The sequence below is a fragment of the Eleutherodactylus coqui genome, chromosome 5, assembly GCF_035609145.1.
Source record: "Eleutherodactylus coqui strain aEleCoq1 chromosome 5, aEleCoq1.hap1, whole genome shotgun sequence".
NCBI classification, from domain to species: Eukaryota; Metazoa; Chordata; class Amphibia; order Anura; family Eleutherodactylidae; genus Eleutherodactylus; species Eleutherodactylus coqui.
This window is the reverse complement of record NC_089841.1, coordinates 12,009,792-12,034,319: the sequence shown is the minus strand read 5'-3', so window position 1 is coordinate 12,034,319 and position 24,528 is coordinate 12,009,792. Positions and strand designations below refer to the sequence as shown.

General features: G+C 42.8%; 1 protein-coding gene across 1 annotated transcript in view; it reads right to left on the bottom strand.

The window, feature by feature from the left end:
- Positions 1-222: 222 nt before the first annotated feature.
- LOC136629035 (zinc finger protein 2-like) overlaps positions 223-24,528 on the bottom strand; it is a 38,151-nt gene continuing 13,845 nt past the window's right edge. Inside the window, exons 2-7 of the mRNA XM_066605155.1 lie at positions 24,298-24,444; positions 17,982-18,161; positions 17,776-17,899; positions 17,629-17,693; positions 17,065-17,167; positions 223-1,943 (exon numbers count right to left, since the gene is read on the bottom strand). Coding sequence (XP_066461252.1) covers positions 1,111-1,943; positions 17,065-17,167; positions 17,629-17,693; positions 17,776-17,899; positions 17,982-18,161; positions 24,298-24,375 — 1,383 coding nt within the window. The 5' untranslated portion in view covers positions 24,376-24,444 and the 3' untranslated portion in view covers positions 223-1,110. The remainder of the gene's footprint in view (positions 1,944-17,064; positions 17,168-17,628; positions 17,694-17,775; positions 17,900-17,981; positions 18,162-24,297; positions 24,445-24,528) is intronic.

Below are 24,528 nucleotides of genomic sequence, written 5' to 3'. Positions count from 1 at the left end.
ATTACTAGGAGATCCCGCAAGTCCAACAAAGCATCCAACTATGTAACACTTTTTGTCCTTGGCAAGTGAGTGTTATTTCCTGCTTTCATATGTCTAAAAAGTTTAGAAAATGGTCATTATGCCTTCCAAAGTTTGCCTTCGTGCTCAGGAGAATGAGTTTTATACTTTGCATTTCCCCCATATACGTAAATGGGTAACACATTTTTATAAACAGACAACATCTAGATCAAAAGTCATGTTTATTTATGCTTCAAAACAAAGACAATATTTAGAAATGTGTGGTTTTTCTAGATTTACGATTGTACTGCACACCACTTTCCCAAATTAGTCCCCATATGTAGTCTCCCATCATGCTCTCACTGTACTGTCCTTGGTATCGACATTCAAAGGCCATAATATCTTGGTGGAAGCGTTCACCGTGTTCCTCTGAGTATTCTCCCATGTTCCGCTTGAAGTGATCCAAGTGAGCATCAAGCATATGGAGTTTTAGAGGCATCCTGCAACTTATCTTGGTGTTTTCATTGGACCGCAGGTAAAGAAGCTCATCAAGTGCACTGAATTCCCAAAGAAGCTGACCAAAAAAGGAAAATACATCTTGGAACAGCTTTGTGGCCGTAGTTAAAGGTTTCCTTGGGAATGACAAGGCCCACAACTATGTGACGTTGGTTGAAACTCTGGTTAAGAACTATGGCAAGATGGGCTCCAGGATGTCTCTAAAACTCCATATCCTCGTGTGAATTTCCTGATGCCTACTGTATTTTCTGGTCAAAACGTTTCCCATATTCTGAACACGAAAATGGCTTCTCTCGTGTTTGAATTCTCTTATGTTGAACAAAAGCTGATTACCATTTAAAACGTCTCCCACATTGTAAACATGAAAATGGCTTCTCTCCTGTGTAATTTGATATTGAACAAGATTTAGTTGTATAGAAAAACAGCTTATCTCCTCTGTGAGTTTTCTGATATGAGACAAGATCTAATTTCTGAGTAAAACATTTCCCACATTCTGAACTTGAAAATTAATTCTCTTGTGTGAGTTCTCTGATGTGAAACAAGATCTGATTTCTATTTAAATTATTTCTCACATTCTGAACATGAAAATGCCTTCTCTCATCTGTGAATTCTCTGATGTGAAACAAGATTTGATTTCTGATTAAAATGTTTCCCACATTCTGTACATGAAAATGGTTTCTCCGCTCTGTGAATTATCTGATGTGTAACAAGATTTGATTTCTGATAAAAATGTTTCCCACATTCTGAACATGAAAATGGCTTCTCTCCTGTGTGAGTTCTCTGATGTGAAACAAGATGTGTTTGATTGGTAAAAGATTTGCCACATTCTGCACATGAAAATGGCTTCTCCCCTGTGTGGATTCTCTGATGTTGAACAAGAACTGATTTCCATTTAAAACTTTTCCCACATTCTAAACATGAAAATGGCTTTTCTCCTGTGTGAGTACTTTGATGCTGAACAAGATTTGGTTGTGTAGAAAAATATTTCCCACATTCTGCACATGAAAATGGCTTCTCCCCTGTGTGAGTTCTCTGATGTATTACAAGATATGACTTCCATTTAAAACATTTCCCACATTCTGCACATGAATATGGTCTCTCTCCTCTGTGAGTTCTCTGATGTCTAACAAGACTTGATTTCTGATTAAAACGTTTCCCACATTCTAAACAGGAAAAAGGCTTCTCCCCTGTAGGATCTCCTTGATGTTTAGCATTCCTCCTGTGACTTTTCTTCTGCTTACCAGTCTGTGATAAATCAGCAGATGGGACCTGTATAAGATGATCAGATGATGGATCTTTGCTGTGAAGGGCTGAGGGGATATATGGGTTAATGGCAGGTTCTTCATATGCATCTTGCGTGACACCAAAATCTTCTGCTTTACAGTCCACAGATATCAGACATCCCTCTGAGTTCCCGATACCGACATCTGCTAAGAAGTAAACAGATTTTTACTATGTTTGACCAATATACCATATTTTTCAGACCATAAGATGCACCTTAGTTTTAGTTGGAAGAAAGTAAGAAAAAGATATTTCAAACCAAATGGTGTGCAAAAATGTCTAACAGAGTAGACAAGTAGTATACCGTCCATACCTCATATCAAGCCGCTCACTTTTGGAAAGTGACAAGTGCCACAGCCCCTTCCCATGACCTTTGACCTTCTGGAGGATGGTGGTGGCCCCTTCCGCATTTCAGGGGTGTGACGTATCATGAGACACACTTTAGAATAAAGTGTGCCTCGTGGTAATAAAGGAGCTTATTGTATTTATAGTCTGACTTGATGTTATGTACCATTCAAGTCGCCTTATGAGTATAAGGGTTAATATATAGAATGCATTTCCATCTCCTAATAGCCTTTTCAGCATTCCCCCCCCCTTCTAATAAGTTTATATGTATAGCCTAACAGTGACAGTATTATAGAGAACACACAGTAGACAAAATGCAAAGTTTTATAAAGCTTTATTGAGCGCACTGAATATATAACCGATGTGCGATAAAAAATTCAGAATATAGAGTTATTACATAAGTGAATGCATAAGAATTATTACATAGATGTGTATAACACTCTATAATGTTAACAGATATATAGTCCCATGTCTTATTCCTGGTGGGGTAGCATAACAGATGAAGTCCAGTTTGTTTGAGGTGCAACAGTGCAAGTCTTTTTGGCTTAAAGTTTAAGATCCATCATGTCCTTTATTAAAAAATCCATCTTCAAAGATTCAACCAACTCACGAGCACAAGCGTCTGCAGCGATATCACTCGGAACATTAGCCTCAGCTATTGCGTGCATAAAAATGTTCCAGCCCATAGTTTTTCTCACGAACGTGTGACTCTGCGTCATATGCCTGATCAGCACAGGGAAATTGGTTCCATGAATTACGACATTTTTATATACCAGTTCGTGCTTATCGTTCCATGTGATAATATCCCGGTGATTGAGTAGCACAGTCCGCAATCGCTCCGTGTTTTTCTTGCACGACTGATGCAGGTCCCAGCGTTGTATGACATCCGTTATTTCTGCATCATAATGCGATCGTTCAGCAGCTAGTATGAACGGAATTGCATAGTCTGAGTCCATATTAAAGTTTTATCACTTCGATATAGCTATGAGCTCTGTCCTGGTATGATTTCTGTCCGCAGAGTTCAAAAGTAGACTATAGTGCGATGAGCTGCTTCGATTTAGTCATGCCAACCACTGATGATTTCTGTCCGCTGAGTTCAAAAGCTGCCTTTAGTGTGAGGAGCCATGGCATTTAGCCATTTAGTGATTTAGCCATGCCAATCACTAATGTTCAGCCCCCAGTAGGTGGGCTGTGTATTGATGAATGGGGGCATGTCTTGTATTAGTTACACAGCTGCAACCAGTAGCTAATTAGTTCCAGCTCTGGCAGGATGTCAGTATAGTGATGAATGAGATGTGTATTATTACACAGCTAGAACCAATAAGAGCTCTGTTACCAGCTAACACGTGTATCTATCCTTCTATCTATTATACTTCATGTATCTAACTATTATATAAAGATGCACAGATCATATTAAAAACACAGAGTATTTGACACCGGTATTGGGTATCACAAAATTTTTTTTTTTTTTAAATCTTGTACAAAATCATTTTTTTTAAATGCGCATAAAGAAACGTAAAATACGATCATAAGATAATCCACGGGCTATGTAATATAATACAAACATGCAGTAATGTCCACAAAATACACTGTCTGTATCCTGCATTTGGTTATCGTGATATGTGTACCTCTCACAGTTTCTTTTTAAAAACTCTATAAAAGCCGCTGGAAAAATGGGACTGGAGCTAGCCCATAACTATCGAAAAAGATGGCTCTCTCCGAGTTGCATAGTACAATTAACACCCAGTGTCGCCCTCGTTGAGTGGAATCATCAGTGTTAATTATATGAGTCGAAGGTCTTTTATCCACATTGAAGCGTGGGAGGAAGTCACTCGGGTCTACACCAGCAACAATTTGCGAAGTATAAGGATCAGATTTAAAGAGATTCATAAGTTGAAGAGTGTTCATAATTAGAGATGAGCGAGTATACTCGCTAAGGGCAATTAATCGATCGAGCATTGCCCTTAGCGAGCACCTGCCCGCTCGGAAGAAAAGGTTTGGCTGCCGGCGGCGGGGGAGAGCTGGGAGGAATGGAGGGGAGATCTCTCTCCCCCCGCTCTCGTCTGCTCACTGCCGCAACACATCTTTCACCCGCGCCAGCACCCGAGCCTTTTCTTCCGAGCGGGCAGGTACTCACTAAGGACAATGCTCGATCGAGTAATTGTCCTTAGCGAGTATGCTCGCTCATCTCTATTCATAATTTAATTGTAGTCGTACAGAACTTCTCTTCTGTGATATATTTCCAGAATAGCTGGGTTGACTGCGTATACTATCATATTTACAGTATCCAGTATTGGGACGGCGAATCTTATTTCCGCTCACAGGTTCCCAGTTTTAACGAGGGAGAAGTGCGTACCCGGCTCCAAGTCTGGGAAAACGTCAAAAGCAAAAAATGTGTAGCTGCTAATAAACTTATTCCTATCAATCGAAATCGAGCTGTCAGTTCTCTGCTTTTCCAAGTTATGTACGAGAGCCATGTATTCCCTAATAGCTAATTCGGCCTCAAAATCAGGTTGAAACGGCCTAGCTGGAATCTGTTGACCATGCAGATACAAGGCCGCATGGTTTACGGAATAATGGTGAAAACAGAGAGGATTTTTTGGGAAACTACCGCTATAGGCTTCATTGTCCACAAAGCCTAATATCACAGTTTTATGGATCTGTCCCAGGAACCAATTTTCATGGTTGGGTATCCTACTTCTTAGTGGTATACTATAAGCTTTTAAGGTAGACCGATCCAAAGTATATTTAGAGGAGGTCACTAGTAACTCTTGACTGCGCCCTATGCGGACGTCTGGGGATACTTGTACTCTCTTGATGAAAATTGAAGAATGAAGGATTTGAACTTTAAAACAGTCAGGGTCGGTGGACATCAGGCAGAAAGAGTCTTTATTTCTAGTCAGGTTTATCCTCAACTCCAAGCCATCCAAGATGAGCTTCAGCTGAATAAATATATCGCCATGAATAGGTCCCAGAAGCTCCATAGTTTTAGAACGCTGTGTTGCGGCAGCTCTTTTAGCGAAGCCTAAATTGAGGCCATCAAGTGTCCTTTCATGATGGTGACCTGCCGAATCCTTGTAAAACAAACCAGCGGTAAATTGGGACGCGAGCGTTTGAGCGCTATAATTTAAAATTGTTTTGATAAACGCTCTATAGCTATAAAGATTATGACATTGTGAGATTAGCCGATCCCCAATGTGATGTCCACTTGATTGAAAAGCGTGGCTACAGGATAATTAATAAACCCCACACGAGCACCGTTGGGGACGGCTGTGTTATCTTGTTTAACTATACGGCAGGTTAAGTGCAGGTGCGTGTTATTTAGGTCATAATAATATTCACCGCTACCTGATATGAAGAAATCCAATGGGGTGTTGCTGGTGAGAGCAGCGATAGGCTGCACTTCAACAAATAGAGATTTTTCAATACTCGCTTGCGTGGGGGGTATGGTGAAAATATCCAGTTCAGATTTGGTGCACTCTACAGAACTGTCGTGTATGAAAGCCATGTTAGGGAATTAAAAGATGTCGTCTGCTGCTCGTCTAACGGGTTTCTGACGGCGGCGTCTTTTGAAGCAGTCTTATCCATGAGCAGCGGGTGAAATGGTGCTACGATTTGTCTTTTTCTTTTATGGGTATTTTTTGCAACGGAAATAAGGCCTGATCCACGCTGTTCTTTCCGTGGTGGATTGAGCCTGTCCATAACAGCTGCCGAAACAGAAGTGACCGCGTCTGTAGCGATATTTTTGACAGCTATCTTTACATGAGGCTTAACTAATTCTAGACCTTTTCGGAAAAGAGGAATGGCCCTTCGGAAGAACGACTTAAAGACCCTGCCTATTCCTCCTCCAATCATATACTCTTTGCCATGGAAGCCATCTATTTTCCCTCCAGACTGCACCAAATAGTGACGCACATACACCGCGGGATCGGCGTATACCGTCTTAGACAACAGGTTTTAACGTTGCGAATCGTTGAGCGGTCTAAAGTGTAATCGTACTATGCTTTTCCCATACCTGAATTTAACAGGTGCGTTCTGGTCTGATAAAATGGAGATTGTAATCATGTCAAAATGTTGTTTGCACACCGCCACATAATCAGGGCAATTGTACTGAATTGTGACAATGTTGCTGTTTTTACCACTGATTTCGACAGTTTTTAAAAGCTGTACAAAACTATCACCAACAAACTGGTGTTGGATAATATCACTGTACACAAATAATGTGTAAAACCCTGCTTTTATGTCTGCGTATTGTCTACGTCTGTCTGGCATATTACCAGGAAAACCTTCATTCTACTCAGGCAGGCCTAACAGAACCAACAACTTATGCCCTGGTGCGAACTGTAGCGTTGGTGAATCGGTAAATGTAACAATTCTTTTTACTTTGTCATAGCGTAGCTTAAAGACCTCACTTGTTATCCTTAAAACTTCAATTCTGTCATTTATAGCGCATGTCAAATCTGACACATTGGAATAAAACTTCGCCTTCACGTAATATTCTCTATACAGGTCGCCCTGTATAGCGATGAAAAAGTTTCTGTTGTTCGGCCCAATCGTATCCCACGTGTGTGGATACTGTATCTCCACTTCAAATTCATGCTTAAAACTTATAACCTAGCCCTTCACCAAGCCAAATAAGTTTATTTCACCTGTGACAGATGTGACTGCTGGAGAACTAGCTGCCTATTTCAAAGAAAAAAATCGACAACATTCGAAAAGAAATCTCTGACAGCTGCATGGTTAGCCCCGATCCCAGTTTCATCAGCACTGAATCCAGCAACTACTCACTATCTACGTTAGAACCAACGAAAGAGGAAGAAGTCTCCAGGCTCCTTTCCGCTGACCGTCCCACCACCTGCGCTAGCGACCCTTTCCCCTCTCACCTCCTCCGGTCCCTTTCCCCAGCTCTCATTACTCACCTCACCACAATCTGCAACCTCTCCCTAACCTCTGGTACTTTTCCCTCCTCATTTAAACACTCCATCATATCCCCTCTGCTTAAAAAACCAACCCTGGACCCGACTGATGCTGCCAACTACCGACCCGTCTCAAACCTCCCCTTTATCTCCAAATTACTGGAACGCCTGGTCTACTCCCGCCTTACTCGCTTTCTCTCTGACAACTCACTCCTTGACCCCCTCCAGTCTGGTTTCCGCTCTCTACACTCGACCGAAACTGCCCTTACAAAATTAACAAATGACCTGATGACTGCAAAGTCGAGAGGTGATTACTCCCTACTAATCCTCCTTGACCTGTCTGCTGCATTTGACACTGTTGACCATAACCTCCTCACTATGCTCCGCTCTATTGGTCTAAAGGACACTGCTCTCTCCTGGTTCTCTTCCTACCTCTCTGACCGCTCTTTCAGTGTTTCCTTTGCTGGTTCAATCTCTGCTCCACTTTCTCTCGCTGTTGGGGTACCCCAGGGCTCGGTCCTTGGTCCCCTTCTCTTCTCTATCTACACTGCCCCAATTGGACAAACCATCCACAGATTCGGCCTCCAATACCATCTCTATGCTGACGACACCCAACTATACACCTCCTCTCGTGAGATCTCTGGACCATTCCTCCAAAATATCACTGACTGTCTGTCCGCTGTCTCTAACACTATGTCCTCCCTTTTTCTCAAACTAAACCTTTCTAAAACTGACCTCCTTGTCTTTCCACCTTCTAACCGACCTCACCTCAACATCTCCATTCCAGTGTCTGGCACCATCATAACCCCCAGATGGCATGCCCGATGCCTTGGGGTCACACTGGACTCTGACCTCTCCTTTACCCCCCATATCCAATCTCTGGCCCAAACATGCCACATGCACCTCAGAAATATTGCTAAAATACGTCCGTTCCTAACCACGGACACTCTAAAGACACTCGTGGTTGCCTTCATCCATTCCCGGCTTGACTACTGCAACTCGCTACTCATCGGCCTCCCCTGCACTAGACTCGCTCTACTCTAATCCATACTAAATGCAGCAGCTGGGCTCATTTTTCTATCCAGCCGTTACTCAGACACCTCTGCACTATGCCAGTCGCTGCATTGGCTGCTCATCCACTGCAGAACTAAATTTAAACTCCTCTACCTCACTCACAAAGCTCTGCATGGTGCTGCACCACCATACATCGCCTCCCTACTGTCAGTACACCACCCAGCCGGCTCACTCCGATCGGCTAACACACTCAGACTAAACACCCCTGTAATACGAACCTCACATGCTCGCCTACAGGACTTCACCAGAGCAGCACCCATCCTCTGGAATGCTCTACCCCAAGGCATCCGGACAATTCCCCATGCACGAAATTTCAGACGTGCCTTAAAAACGCACCTCTTCAGGGAAGCATACCAAATCTCCTGACCTAGTCCCTCGCCCCTCCCTATGGTGCTCCACCCTGTTTGCTTTCTAATAAATGATCTGTACATGAAATTGCCTGTGTTCCCCACCCCCTGCACCTCCTGTACCACCCCAACCCATTTGTGTCAAACCCAATGTATCTCACATTGTAATTGTATTGTTTTGCATTTATCCATGCCTGAAAGCGCTGCGGAATAAGTTGGCGCTATACAAATAAAGATTATTATTATTATCATCTCAGTTAGCGCCACATCGTAACCGCCCAAGACGTGAATCAGCTTTGCTAGTTTCGTGGTGTAAGTAGTAGTTTTCAGGGTAGATTTTGGATGATGCGTTACTAGGAAGAGTTATATAAAATGATCCCGATTCCATGGCCTATGTGGATGTCAACTGATTTTCATCGACCCAGCTGTTAAATTTAGCAGGGTACCCGAGCCTCTTTACAAAATAATGCGTCGCTCCGTGGACGCGTCTTTTCTTCAATATTTTTTCGATCCTGTAGACGCGGTTCTCATCCGCAGGCACCTGCTGTATTTCCTCTTTATAAAATTAACCCTCTATAGCTTCGCCGCTCAGGTCGATTAATTTATATGGTGGTTTTTGAAATCGCGTATTAATAGAGGCTATGGCAAAAATTTCAACAGTGTAAGTTTGCTCATAGCCTTTCACAAATGTTCCTTTATACTGCGCGATCCTTACATGATCCCCTATTTTTAAAGAAGGCTCGTCAGGCTTTGAGTTCAGAATATCGCTGTAGATATTTCGCCAAATTGTTGAGTTCTTTTTCGTGACATCCACAGGACAACATAGAATAATGCGGTGGTAAGTCCGGTTATAACTGGATACAAGTGCTGCTAAAATGTTGATATAGCGAAATGTGTTATGATGCGTGAGATAACGCCACATTCGCGATTTTAAAGTACGATTAAAACGTTCGACCAGCGCAGCCTTTATGTTGTTACTCGTAAAGTAATGGTGTACGTTGTATCTTTTACAAAGGCGATTCATGTGTTGATTCCACGATCTGTGCGTATTTTTCACGGTACGCGACTACTATTCTCAAATATCAGTTCGAAGGCTCTTGCGACGCATGCTCCCGATTTGGATGCTAATCCGAAGCACCAAGCATATTTTGATAAAGCATCTATAACCGTTAATGTATTTTATTCCGTCATTTTCTTTCGAGTATTGCATTAAACACACGAGGTCAGACCCCCAGAGCCAATCTATATCAGCCGCAATTATTTTATTTCTAGCAAATTTCTTTCGGATTGGCTTAAGAAGGCTATAACAATCTTTCGCAGCCATTCTGTAATTTTGCGCTGGTTTATCCCCTTAAGTGCTTTATGCAATTTTTGAATTCCAGCATAAGAGCCGGCACATGATGCTGTAAAATATTGGCGCTGCAATTTGCGTGCAACCCGTGAAGAGGGCATGGCGGTAATTACGCAGCATGGCTGGGGATGCCGTGCTTTAATTACCCCCATCTTTTTTATAAATCTATCACATTTTGATTCTACCAGTCATAGTTTTAACCCTTTCCAGTCCAATTTGTATCCTGGTTTTCCTAGGGGGCTTACTCCTTTTTCTGCCGTTATAAAACAGTGCTATCTGCTGGCTAAAGCCAGTACTGCATGAGGTGACACATTGGATAGGCTCTGACAGCAGAGAGGCTGGCAATATACAGTAAGAGAACCCTGACGGATGTCTTCCAACATTGGAGCTCTACAGCCTTAAATCATAATGTCTTCAGACGTCAGACAGTGGATTGGAAAGGGTTAAATCCTGTGATTACAGAACATAGAAAGCCCTGTACACCGCTTTAATTACTTCCATCTTTTTTATATCACATTTTGATTTCGACATCCCTGCTTTAAAAATATGACAGAACATAGAATGCTATATTCAGCATTTACAAAGTTTCTCTGTGTGGCTGCCTGATACTTTTATGATAAATAAAATCTAGCTGCAGATGTCACAGATCTGATTGATTGGATTCAAAAAACCTCTAACACCATACATAGGAACAATGAATGCCTATTATGAGTTCATTACAACAAATTTAAGTCATTAGCCAGGTGGCTAATTTACCATGACAGTACTTGAAGTTTGAGACCTTCTGACCTGTGGCTGATCTACCGTGACAGTAGTTGAAGTTTGAGACCTTCTGGCCTGTGGCTGATCTACCGTGACAGTAGTTGAAGTTTGAGACCTTCTGACCTGTGGCTGATCTACCGTGACAGTACTTGAAGTTTGAGACCTTCTGACCTGTGACTGATCTACCATGACAGTAGTTGAAGTTTGAGACCTTCTGACCTGTGGCTGATCTACCGTGACAGTAGTTGAAGTTTGAGACCTTCTGACCTGTGGCTGATCTACCGTAACAGTACTTGAAGTTTGAGACCTTCTGACCTGTGGCTGATCTACCATGACAGTACTTGATGTTTGAGACCTTCTGACCTGTGGCTGATCTACCGTGACAGTACTTGAAGTTTGAGACCTTCTGACCTCTTGACTCATCCACCCTGATACTTTTATGATCAATAACATCTAGATGCTGGTGTCACAGACTGGATTAATTACAGATGAAAAAAAGTTCCTATGGCCCAGTGGGAACAAGGGGCATTTGTAAATAATTAGAATCACATGTTGTGGAGATTGTCTGGACATGCCTGAAGTGAGCGCGAGACCCTGCATATAAGTAAGCCGTGCAGGTCACACAGTCAGCTTCCAGGGAGCCACCTCGTCTCCTGAATTTACAGAGCCAAAATCAGCTTGTGTTCATCTTCTGAATTTGGAGGCCCAGCAGCTCCAGGCACATCATCTCCGGGACTTCTCAAATCAACGTTGGAAAAGGTAATACACTGCTTTTTTATTTTTGTATTAATGTATAAGGATTTTCACATTGTTTTATTAATACTAATTATATTATATGTATATTTTAATATAGCCACTAGAGATGAGCGAACCTACTCGGCCACGCCCCTTTTTCACCCGAGCGCCGCGATTTTCGAGTACTTCTGTACTCGGGCGAAAACGTTCGGGGGGCGCCGTGGGTGAGTGGGGGTTGCAGTGGGGAGTGGGGGGGGGGGGGAGAGGGAGAGAGAGAGGGCTCCCCCCTGTTCCCCGCTGCTACCCCCCGCTCCGCCACGCCTCCCCCTGCCCCCCCCGAATCTTTTCACCCGAGTACAGAAGTACTCGAAAATCGCGGTGCTCGATCGAGTAATTACTCGAAACGAGTAGGTTCGCTCATCTCTAATAGCCACCCTTACTATGTGTACGATATATTGCTGTATTACTATAGTTGGTTTTATTTTTTAATTATTATAGTGGTTTATTAATATTACCGTATTAAAATAACTATATTATGTATATTTTTAATATATGCCGCCGTTAATATTTCTACGATATACTAGTGTATCACTATAGCCATACTTTTAATTATAGCTGATTATTAATATCGCCGTATTATATTAGCGTATTAAAATAATTATATTATTATGTATATTTTATTATACGCTCCTTAAACCTCCACAATATGGTAGCGTATTACTACAGCGGCATGACAAATATTTTAAAAATGTATTTTCTAGCGATCAGCAGCGGCGCTAGAAACACGTTTTTGCTACAGTAATGTTGTTCGTGTATTTTCAGATGGAAAGCCGGGGTGTCGATTGTTCCCCCTTTGAAATTACTAACACTCAAATTGGTAGGTATACAGCGTTTTCCCGTTTGATTTCATGTAGCTGCAGATAAGGATACATTTTTTGGAAAATGCGTTAATTTTATCCGCTTTTATCATTTGCTGCGTAAAAGAATCGAACTGGGATGGCGACCTCACAGATTTTGATGAATCGCGATTTGATTATTTCTCACAGGCAGCCAATGGTAGATTTAGACAGATGCATGCGCTGTTTTATTTACGCATTTGTTGTTATGTGTTATGCTAAATAAGTATTGTTTCGATACAGATGCCGTGGATGTAAATGGAGACCTACAGACATCATATCCTCTAGAAAAAGCCCTAATTCATGAACGATCATCACCGTCGACGGAACTCGCCAACCATCCATGGAGCCCGATAAGGCAGCAAAATGGATGCGTGAGAATGCTGGAGCTATCACCTATCTCGGAAATGTATGGAAACCAAGTGTCATCGGTAAGCCGCTTGCAACGATTTGAGCGAATGCTTAATTATAGTATGAGTGCTACATGCGTAAGCCCTGCGTAATACATTAACAGCGTTACGCTTTTTTTTCCTTCCAGAGATTCCTCGTGGCAGCGTCTGGGAAAACACTACATTTGGGATGGCAAACCTGACGCTAAACCCTGTGGAACATGTGAGTGCTTCGGTGGATGCATCTACCCCAGTGTTACAGACACGCATCGATCCCACCGGATACCCTCTGCCGCTAGAACCGCACATAACCGTCAACCGCATCGCCACCCCAACTGTTGTCAAACAACGACACAACTTATTAAAACACGAGAAAAAATGTGTGAGCCATCCCCACATACCCTACAGATCCCAAATACACCCGAGCAGCCTGTAAATAATGAGCCCTCACCTCAGACCCCCGCGCAGGATCAAGACCGTATACCGTTTAATCATATTGGACAACCTGCTGACGCCTCTGTATTTTTACAGCATTTATTCCATAGAAGGCCAGGACAGAGAGATGCAGGGGCAGATTTGTAGACAGACCCTCCTCGCCCCCCCCCCCCCACCTCCACCATTAAACTGACAGCAGCAAGGCAACAAAACTCTGTATGAAGACTCCCAATTAATCCTGATGCACATCCCCCTTGCCCCCCGAGTCTCCACACTGCCCCCCAAACTACAGCAGACCCCCACATTGGGGCAGGACACACACATTGAGAGAGATAAGAACTGTCAGCCATAAAACCTCTCCTGCACTCTCATGTGCAGGAAAAAGAAACAAACAACTTACATTCACAAGATTAGACGCATAGAGATTTTATTTCCTTTTTCTGAAGAAAAAATGTGCCCAATTATAGTCAGAAAAATACCGGTAACTATAAAAATGATTTAGATAACAGAGGTGGTTAGTTTTGTTCGGCAGGAGCCCATTTAGACACAACGATGATCGCTCCTAAGACAGTTTGAGTGACAGTTTTGAGCGATCATTTTGCATATAGTGATCAGCCAGGAGATGTATTTACAGAACAGCAGGTGGTCTGTTCTGTAAATGCATGTCCATTGTTTTCCCGGGGCTGCCGGCCAATAACAATGGTAACAATGGTTATCAGTGTTGCCTGTGCAGAACTTAGGGTGCGGTCCCTGCTATCAGATGGCCAGCCAAATGATGGCTTTTATGCAGAAGTAAAAATCCTCATTCAGCCGAAAGGCATGGTAGCATTTACACTGCATGATTATCACTCAAAATAGATCATTTGAATGAATTTTGAGTGATAACCGTTGCGTGTAAATCCACCTTACCCTGCATTTCTATGAGATCGTAAAATGTTCTTAGTAAGAGAAACTCATACTTGAGAATCTCAGTACTGGAATATTCTACATGCTTTCAAAAATACAAAAACCTGGCAATCCGTAAAGGCCAATAGTCTCAGGTAGACGGTCTCCTTAATCCACTGGTTAGAGATACAACCAGCTACCTTCTGGACACCACGGACCTACTCAACAAACTATCATCCATAGGTTCCCTCCCTATGGCACCATCCTAACCACCATGGATGTGGAATTCTTACATTCCAACATCCCACACAAGGATGGACTAACCACCTGCCAGGAGCACCTTGAGGATAATGGGATTCTCTGGATCTTTTATACAAATTACAAGATTTATCCTTTTTACAACCATTTCTCTTTTCGCAAAGAGATATTTCTTCACCTCACTGGAATCGCATGGACAGTAAAATGGCACCGCAATACGAAAACTTTTCATAGTAAATCTGTTGAGTAACTTCCTGGCCTCCTGCTCCATCAAACCATTGGCCTACTTTCGCTACATTGATGATATTTTAATTATCTGCCTAACTCAGAACAAGAACTAATAAAATTCCATGAAAGATTCAATGAAGAAATCAACTTTCTGGACACCACCATAAAAATTCATAATAGCTCAATACAAACATCCTTGTACCCTAAACCTAGTATTTGGGGATCTAGGAAAACCATACAAAAAGTATATTACAATGTTGTGAAGCTCCACACTCAACTTGCCTAAAACTGTATGCCTCTAAAGAGATCCAAGGCTCTATATCACCCACATCTGATGGATGGCCCTTCAGTAGTGGACCGAGCCCCATTGGCTGCAGTTTCCACTGGAGATCCACCGTTGCCTGGGGAGGCCTACTACCAGCTGCAGTATCAGGCTGGCATGAACCTCCGGACCGGGCTGCACCTCTTTTCTGTGCTGGAGCGCGAATCACCTGATGAACCCGCTCATTGGGACAAATCATCCAGCCAATACCTGGCCCATTTCCCTTCGGAACCGAGATGTCCTCCCTGTCTGTGGACTAAGCAGTGTGAGGGGCTCTTGCACTGGCCCATCCTGCCATATTGAACAACAAGTGAGAAGACAAAGCTGCCATATCCCCATAGTCTTCTTATTGGATAGACACTGGGAGGGGGGGTGTCTCCTGTACACGGCCCAGGTGCAAATACAAATGATATTCCAAAAATAATTATAAAAGCTTTAGCTAATTTAAAAAACTCAAAGAAATTTGTGAATTGGGCCAGAGAACGTCAGACCTTGAAGAACACATGGACAATGCTATCACAGTTCTTGAACCACATAAAAAAGAAGTAGAACAACCACACAATGAAATACAATTTCCTCATAATATACTGGAGGATGCTGAGAACAGGGCTCGTAGGACAACGTACGCATATGAGGCCTACCAGAGTCCATTAAGGACTTACAGTCAATTTTAACTGCTCTATTTCAAGAACTCTGCATTCCAATTGAAAGACTAGAAATGTACAGAGTCCCTAGAGCACTGCTGACCCAAAAAAAAACAACAGTCCCTCAAGAGACATCATACTCAAACTTCATTTCCACTGTATTCGAGAACAGTTACTACAAGAGGTTCAATCCTCTTCAAAGTGAACATTTCAAGGACATGAATATCAGTTATTCCTCAATTTGGATCTATCAGCCTTGACCAAACGAAGAGCCCTTAAACCTCATCAAGACGTTGATTCGATACTGATTGGTCTTTCCATTAAAATTAATCTATAATTACCACGACAAGCTACATACAATCCTTTCTCCCAAACTAGCTCGGCACAGTTCTGAAATCTAACAACTTCAACCGATAACGTCACAGCAAAACCCTTCAATTCTCGCCCCACCCCCCTGACTTCCAGCCCAAAAACTGGACCCTCCCATAACAAATATCCCTAATCTCAACAACAAACTTTACAACAGTCCACTTCCTCTCGTGAATACCCTGACTGGGCGGATCTAAGCCAATTTATCTGAAATTACCTCCAATTTTAACAAACTTTCTCTTGTTTTCTGGATTGTACATTATCATCAGGCTGGACATTACGATGGAGTTGGGAAATTACCACAAAAGCCAAATCACCAATTATGGCCGCCTGCAGACGGACGGGTCGGATCTGGCGGCGAGGATTCTCGCCGCGGGACCCGACCTGAGCGCCTGCAGGGACCAGCGCGTACTCACCTGCGCCGCGGCTCTGGCTATTTGATATGCCGGCTTGCCGGGCAGCCGGCGTATGCGCAGACCGGAGCCGGCGGCGGGTGAGTGACGTTTCTGTGCGGGGCTTGCGGTTTGTTTGCCGCCCGAGATTTCACACGGCCAATACGCGGCCGTCTGCATAGGATTGCGTTTGTTAACGCAATCATATGCAGGCTTCCAGGGCTGAAATCCTGCCGCGGAATTTCCGCTCGTGTGCCCTATATCCTTCTGTTATAATTCCTTGTAATTCTGTTCTGTAACTAATTTACAAACTGCTTCATCTTTTACTTGTTGGACTTTGTTGTAAACTTCAAAGCACAAATAAAAAATACAGCATAGTAACAAAGTATGTGAGGCCAAAAAAGTCCAATATCCATTCAGTTCATCCTGTTAACCCCAAATGTTGATCAGGAAGGCAAAAAAACAAACTATTAGGTAGAAGCCAATTTTCCCCATTTAGAAGTAAAAAATGCCTTCCTGACTCCAATCTGGAATATTCCCCGGATTGCCGACCCTTCTGAAGCAAATTAAGATAAACAATAGCAAAAAAACAAAAACAAAAGGAAACCTATTGATCGGCCAACAAACCTCAGCTTCTACTCAAAATACATTGGGGAAGTAAGTGAATCAGCCCATGAGTACTTCATGCCACTTATCTGGGGCTTCTCCTACAGACAAGTAGATCTTGAGGGGTGAGACCTTTATTTTGAGCATGGTGTCCACGGATCAGATATCGGACTGGACATCTCTAACGGTTCTGGAAGCTCTAGTGGAATTAGTGACACTCCTGCCGGCTAATACTACACCAATAGGCCACTTAGGAGGCCCAGTGATACAGGGGAAAGTTATGGAAGCAGAAGGGGAAGTAGTGGTTACTACTCACCTGGGAGGTTATCTGTAGGAATCTCCTCTTTACACCGCTGATCGCCCCTCACATTTATCTCTGTAGTATTAATATTGGTCAGATCTTCATCCTGATACAAAAGCTGTGAGAAAATATTGTAGAAGTCAGCAGAGGGCTGGAGAAGTCGTGTGGAAGGTTTTATGACATAATGACCTGACAGGAGTAGTTATCAGAGCCACATAGCTGCAGGTCTAGAAGCCGGACATAGATATTACATGGCGGCTCAATGACCCCTCAGGATCCTCATATACATGTATATCCAGCATGGCTAGACACGCTGCACGTTGTCTCAGTGCAGGAGATCAGCGTCTACCAGACACATCCGCAGCTTGTCTCAGGGAAATAAAGGAGCAGATAGATATAAATCCAACCTCATTCCCACCACCAGAACACTGGGAGAAGATCCAGACAAGATGTAATGTCTCTGGTCAGCGGTAATCCTGCCATCTCCACCGGCCTCATCACACAAGGAGAAGACATCTAATAAGACTGAAGACAAGAGCTTCACAGCCTTCTACAGATCAGAGGGACATCTCCATCTACCTGATGGTCCTGTGGAAGAAGAGGACGTGGACATCTCTCTGGGGTTCTTCTCTTACTGGATGGAACTGCAGGAAACACAGACGGACACTGAAGTCATTCTTTATATACAGATAATAAAGTCCCCGTGGATTTAGTCCTGTCTATTACCTGGTGATGGGAGCGGCTGGTGGTCCTCCATCATGGCCTCCTTGTACAGATCCTTGTGTCCTTCTAAATACTCCCACTCCTCCATGGAGAAATAGACAGCGACATCCTGACACCTTATAGGAACCTGACAACACAATATACAGTCATCACCCAGAAGCCTCCAGTGCTGTTACTGTATAATGTCCCAGCATTCCCTGCAGTATCACCTCTCCAGTCAGCAGCTCAATCATCTTGTTGGCGAGTTCTAGAATCTTCTGTACATTGATGTCCTCATGTATCAGGGGGTGAAATGGGGGCCCCGGGATTGGGCTTAGGGGTCTTCCCCATCCATCACACACAGGGGCCTGACAGCCATCACTAGAGGTCTTCTTCACTACTGTGTAATCCTGTATATGGGGAGACATTAATAAACATCACTGCAGACATTTCCAGAGTCCATCACCTCTCCAGTGACATCATCTGTTATAATCATAGATAAGTATGATGTAATGTGAAATCATCAGAGTCTCTCCCCTCTCCAGTGACATCATCTGTTATCATAATGTCAAAACAATTGCCAAAGGCAAAAAGTTAGCCTTAAGTTGTATCCTCCCAAAAGAAAATGATATGTCAATAAAGAATATATTTTTATATCTGCTAAAAACAGACAAAAACACTTTATAATCAAGGAATAGGTGGCTGAAAAAAATAGACCTCCCCATCGCTGATGATGAGTCTCACGCCTTAGAGAAACCCATCTCTGCTGCAGAGTCCCCAGGCCCTAGTAAAAGCAATGGGAAAACTCTGCAATCCTCTGCTGCGGCAGGGGATTCCTCACATCACTGGGGCTTTCGTATTGGTGGAGAGGGCGATGTCGGGCCGTGATTCGCAGCCCGATATCGCCCTTGCCAGTGTGAAACTAGCCTAATGCCGAAAAAACAATCTACTCAAAAACCCTTGTCCTAAAACTGCTCCAGGTTTTGGGGAGCATAATACATAATGATCAGGTTGGATTTACTAAAGGAAGGCAAGCTGCGGATGATACTAGAAGAGTACTGTGGGTATGGGGTTGAGTCGGATGCTTACTCTCCTCCTGGCCCTGGATACACAGAAGGTGGTTGATAGACTCGACTGGGGATTTGCCTTTGTTACCCTGCAAAAATTTGGAATAAGTGGTAACCGACTAAAAGCAATTCAAGCTTTAAATACCACTCAATCTGCCATAGTTCTCATAGACGGTGCATTATCTAAGCCTTTCCATATGACTAATGGCAAGCGTCAAGGCTCACCCTATCCCCATTGTTATTTGTAATGGTCATGGAACCTATGGTAAAGCTGGTTAGAATATCACAGGACGTGGCTCTCTAGATCTATGAAAACGAGGGGTACGATACATAAAATCTACATGGCAATACGCAACATGGGAGAGCGGGATGATGCTGACCCAGGGGTTGGAAAATGGTCCCTGGATGACCCAAATCTTACTCCCACATTGATTATGGAATCAATATCAACAGCCCACAAATGTTTTCCCTCAGCCAGGTTTCTGGAGATGAGGCTACAGGTCATCCACAGATCTTATCTAACCCCTGTGAGAGGATATCACATGGGAAGTTATCCCACACCAAACTCTTTCAAATGTGAAATGCCGAAAGCTAACCTATTTATTAGTTAATGGGATTGCCCCCAGATCCAGGCTTTCTGGTCCCGCAGTCGGGAATACACTACAACGCACCTGAAAGGAGCCTTTGTGGGTAATTTTTAGGTATCTAGACCCAGGCAGATACCACTGTTCAAGGGGAGCCCACAAACTCTTGCACTTTGTGGTGGTGGCTGGACTGAAGGCCATCTTGGAGATGTGGAAGCAACCGATGGCCCCTTCCTTTAGGATATTCCTAAACAAACTAGCCTTTCTGTTCCAGATGGACTGGGCTAAAACATCCCTTTTTAAGGAGAGAATGGTGCAGTCACTTTTCTGCAACTTGGGGGACTTTTGTACAGCTGCTGCCGCAGAGGGCAAGAGAAAGACTGAGGGACTGCTTATATTACACTTGTTGGTTCCAGGAACAAGTACCATCGAGGGATCCTCCCATATAGGTGTTGTGCTTATCATGCCGATGTTGGGGGGGGGGGGCCTCTATGATCTCTCAAGTCTCCAAAAGTTGGATAACAGTCTGCTTCATATGCACACATCGGTGGACAACAATATCGGAAAGCAGATGCACATTTCTCGATTCCTCCCACTGTGGAGGATATATATATCCAAGGTGAAATGTCTGTTTGACCTCCTGAGCCAGCAGAATGGAATGTGCTGGCCACAGCCTGTTCTGCTAATCGTTATCAGAATATGCAGCTTGATAGAAATACACGTTCATAACCTCAGGGCACATTTTTTACCTGCACATAACCCTCAGGTGTCATTTGACTATACGCTGCTCATTACCGCCCCTGCCCCCTCCATCGAACACTTAAGATGTCGCCGTTTTTCATCTGAAACCACGTGATGTCGGACATCCATGACGACAGAAGCTCACGCAGGACCGGATGGAAAAAGACCATAATTGGACTACCCAATGCCATGCTTTTATTTCCAATCACGTATTGCTTCTGGCATGCCCATAAAGGGCAAGTAACTCATAATGCTATATAAGATGCTATACGCCTACTAATAAACAGAGTCCAGGAAGACTTTATACACTGACAGTCTGTCTCTGTGTGATCTGTTCCATTGTGCGCACAATCTCTGAACATAAATCAGGAAGGGTGCAAACATTTCTATTGATAACGCAGTGGACCCCAAATAAATCTACGACAGCTGGCGCCCAACGTGGGGCCATGGTCGATTTGAATCCAGACGCGACCGGACTTTAGAAGAACACGGACACATGAAAGTAATCTTAGGACCTGGCAGGCCCATCCAAAAATATGTCTATACCGGTGTGGCCACTTCCAGGCTTGTCTGTGTGCCCGTGCGCGATCGGGTCAGTCCAGATCCGTCAGACAGGTACCTTAAGTCTCGACTACGCAATACAGAACCTGTCATATTTTAAAAGGAATGGTTTGCATGCCTGTTGTTATGAGAGTACTGGTTAATCAGCAGAGTCAACAGACTGTCCAGTGGGAGGTTAAAGTTGATTGAATTTGTCTTGACAGACTCTTCTCCAGGGGAGCAATAGTTGACTCCTGGGAGACAGAGGGTGCTGTCAGATGGTATTGCGGGTTAAGATAGATCAACCTGGTTGCTCCCAGAACGACAGTGAGACAACCCCAATTGTACCAGTGCTCCGTCTATGTGTATGTATGTCCTACTCAAACCGTAAGAAGGGATTGTTGTTGGCATGAAGTATGCATTGGTTGGGTTTTAGCCAAGATTGATGCACCGCACACAGTGGCTCGTAGTGGGTTGGCCCACTGGTAGAGGACTGTCCTCAGATCAAAATGTATAGGTAAAATGTGCATTATTGGATCCCTTCTAGTGAAGGCAGATTTCCGTAGCATAGTGGAGAGAAAGGTTACAAGGCATGTGATTTGGTGGCAGAGAGAGAGGATCAATACGTGATTATATATATATATATATATATATATATATACACACACACAGTGCACGAGTGTGATTGTGTCCCCTATAGATATATAGGAAAAGGCGTATGGTACTAGGTAGATAGATATGAATGTATATATATGTGTGTGTATATATATATATATATATATATATACACACATACATATACACACACACATACACACATATATATATATATATATATATAATTACACTGAGGTTGCTTTTAGTAAGAGAAAGATTGTTTACTTGAAGCTGCAGGCTGAGACAACGTCCGTCCCCCCCCCCCCCCCCCTCTCCTTGTCTCTTAACTTCTCAGGGCCTTATGAGATAAGAGCGGAGAGAAGAATGTGATACTAACCTTGGAAAATAGCTTTGTTTGCTTTAATCGAATAGAAGCTTGTAATGAATCTAATGAATTATACTTTCTTAGAAGGCAGGAAAGATAGGAATTTTAAGGTACATTCTTGCTGGGGCCTGAGGTCACAAATGGACGTTCAGTGATGTACTTAATTGTTAGTGCAGATGGGGTATCAGTAAAAAAGAGCATTAGACCCCAGCGGTAGAAGAGGATGCAAATTTATGGAGAATCTGTGGACAATTATGTGACAAATATCCACTACTGTCTCGTATGTCTTGATGTTATGTAATCTAATCTTTGTTGTACATCTTGGTCTCCTTCATACAAGTGTAAAAAAGTTATGCCCCACTCACATCCTGTAGAGGCTTTCAAGAATACAAGGGTTAAAAATGCAGGAAAGGTTGCGTTGTCAGAAGCTCCTAGCATGTGTTTTCTTTTCTTTACGAGTTTAAATGCAGGGAATAGTTAAACTAAAACAACTTTGTTCAGTCTGTTTCATATTCACGGAGAGATAAAGTAATTTTGCAAAGGTGGGGGCTGTCATTCTCGGACTTCACTCTTTGTTCAGGGTCAAAAGACAGAGAATGTAACCAACTGCATAGTCCATCATGCCCACCGGCAAATACATCTATGTTTGCCAAATCGACAAATTCAATTGTAATCACATACAATGTTAAGGAGTCACAACTGTCCGTAAATTTACAACATAGTAGTTACATATTAGACGTAAGACGTTCCCTGTCCTATCAGGAATGTCAGTCAGAGGAAGAGAGGGGGGGCTGAAACAGCACCAATACCCACGCATTCCAAAGACACCAGCGTTTAATATAGCATATAACAGCTTCAATAAAAAAGGAAGATAGAGTAATATCTCAGTCACTTGTATGTGAAAAAGACTTGGGTTTACTAATAGATCATAGACTGAACATGAGTCAACAGTGTGATACAGCAGCCAAAAAGGCAAACACAATTCTGGGATGTATTAAGAGAAGCATAGAGTCTAGATCACGTGAGGTCATTATCCCCTCTACTCTTCCTTAGTCAGACCTCATCTGGAATACTGTGTCCAGTTCTGGGCACCCCACTTGAAAAAAAAGACGGACAAACTGAAGCAAGTTAAGAGAAGAGTTACCAAGAAGGTGAGCGGACTGCAAATCATGTCCTATGAGGAACGGTTAAAGGATCTGGGAATGCTTAGATTGCAAAAAAGAAGGCTGAGAGGAGACTTAATAGCGGTCTACAAATATCTGTAGGGCTGTCACAGTGCAGAGGGATCAGCCCTATTCTCATCTGCACAAGGAAAGACTAGAAACAATGGGATGAAACTCAAAGGGAGGAGACACAGATTAGATATTAGACAGTGAGGGGATCAATGAGTGGAACAGGTTGCCACAGGAGGTGGGGAGTTCTCCTTCACTAGAAGTGTTCAAACAAAGTATGGATAACTATGGTCCCTTCCAACTCTACCATTCTATGATTTTACTACAAATCGTGCCCAAGGGCACTGGCGTCACTTACTAAAAAAGAAAACAAATCCTAATTACCCACTAATAAACCCACCATAAGAACCTAATCATAGGTGGAATCTCTGACTGCACTACCATTTGAAACAATGTTACTCTTTGTTATACTTTCCTTTGAATTGTGTTTAATTGCTTTTTCCATTCGACTATATATTGAGCGATTTGGAGACGGTAATCCGTCATTGTTTTTTTTACATTTGTTGACATTCAAATAAAGTATAAAAATGTAATGTTCAGGAAAAACATGTAAAATACTATTAGAAACTATTTGGATAAAATAAATAAAGTATATAATTTTATATTATTCTCTTTCGGGAGGGTATAACCATTAGGACTTTTGCCTTTGGAAATTATGTTTATTTAGCCAGACACACCTAAGGACCGATCCCATTCTATACAAATCATCTGCTATTAGCACAGATCAGAATTATGTAATGTGACAGCATCAGCTTTTATCACCCTCCAATGACATCATCTGTTGTCCCCATAGGTAAGAATGATGTAATGTGACATCATCAGAATCTCTACCATCTCCCGTGACATCATCTGTTATTACCATAGATGAGAATGATGTAATGTGACATCATCAGAATCTCTCCCCTCTCCAGTGACGTCATCTGTTATTTGCATAGATAAGAATGATGCAATGTGACATCATCAGAATCTCTCCCCTCTCCAGTGACATCATCTGTTATTACCATAGATGTGAATGATGTACTGTGACATCATCAGAATCTCTCCCCTCTCCAGTGACGTCATCTGTTATTTGCATAGATGAGAATGATGTAATGTGACATCATCAGAATCTCTCCCCTCTCCAGTGACATCATCTGTTATTTGCATAGATAAGAATGATGTAATGTGACATCATCAGAATCTCTCCCCTCTCCAGTGACATCATCTGTTATTTGCATAGATGAGAATAATGTAATGTGACATCATCAGAATCTCTCCCCTCTCCAGTGACATCATCTGTTATTTGTATAGATGAGAATGATGTAATGTGACATCATCAGAATCTCTCCCCTCTCCAGTGACATCATCTGTTATTACCATAGATGAGAATGATGTAATGTGACATCATCAGAATCTCTCACCTCTCCAGTAAGCTGGAGGAGTATCTCTAGGGTGACATTTATTATACTCTCCGCCATCTTGCTCTTGTCCTTCTCCATCCTTCCCGGGTCAGCGAGGATGAATTCTCTTATAGACGGATCTCAGCAGAGGATTTGGTGTTGTAGAACCTGAAGGGAAAGAAGGTTAAACAATATAAAAGCCGCACAAAACAAGAAGGGGAAAGATTAGAGGAGAGATTAAAGGGCAGCTGT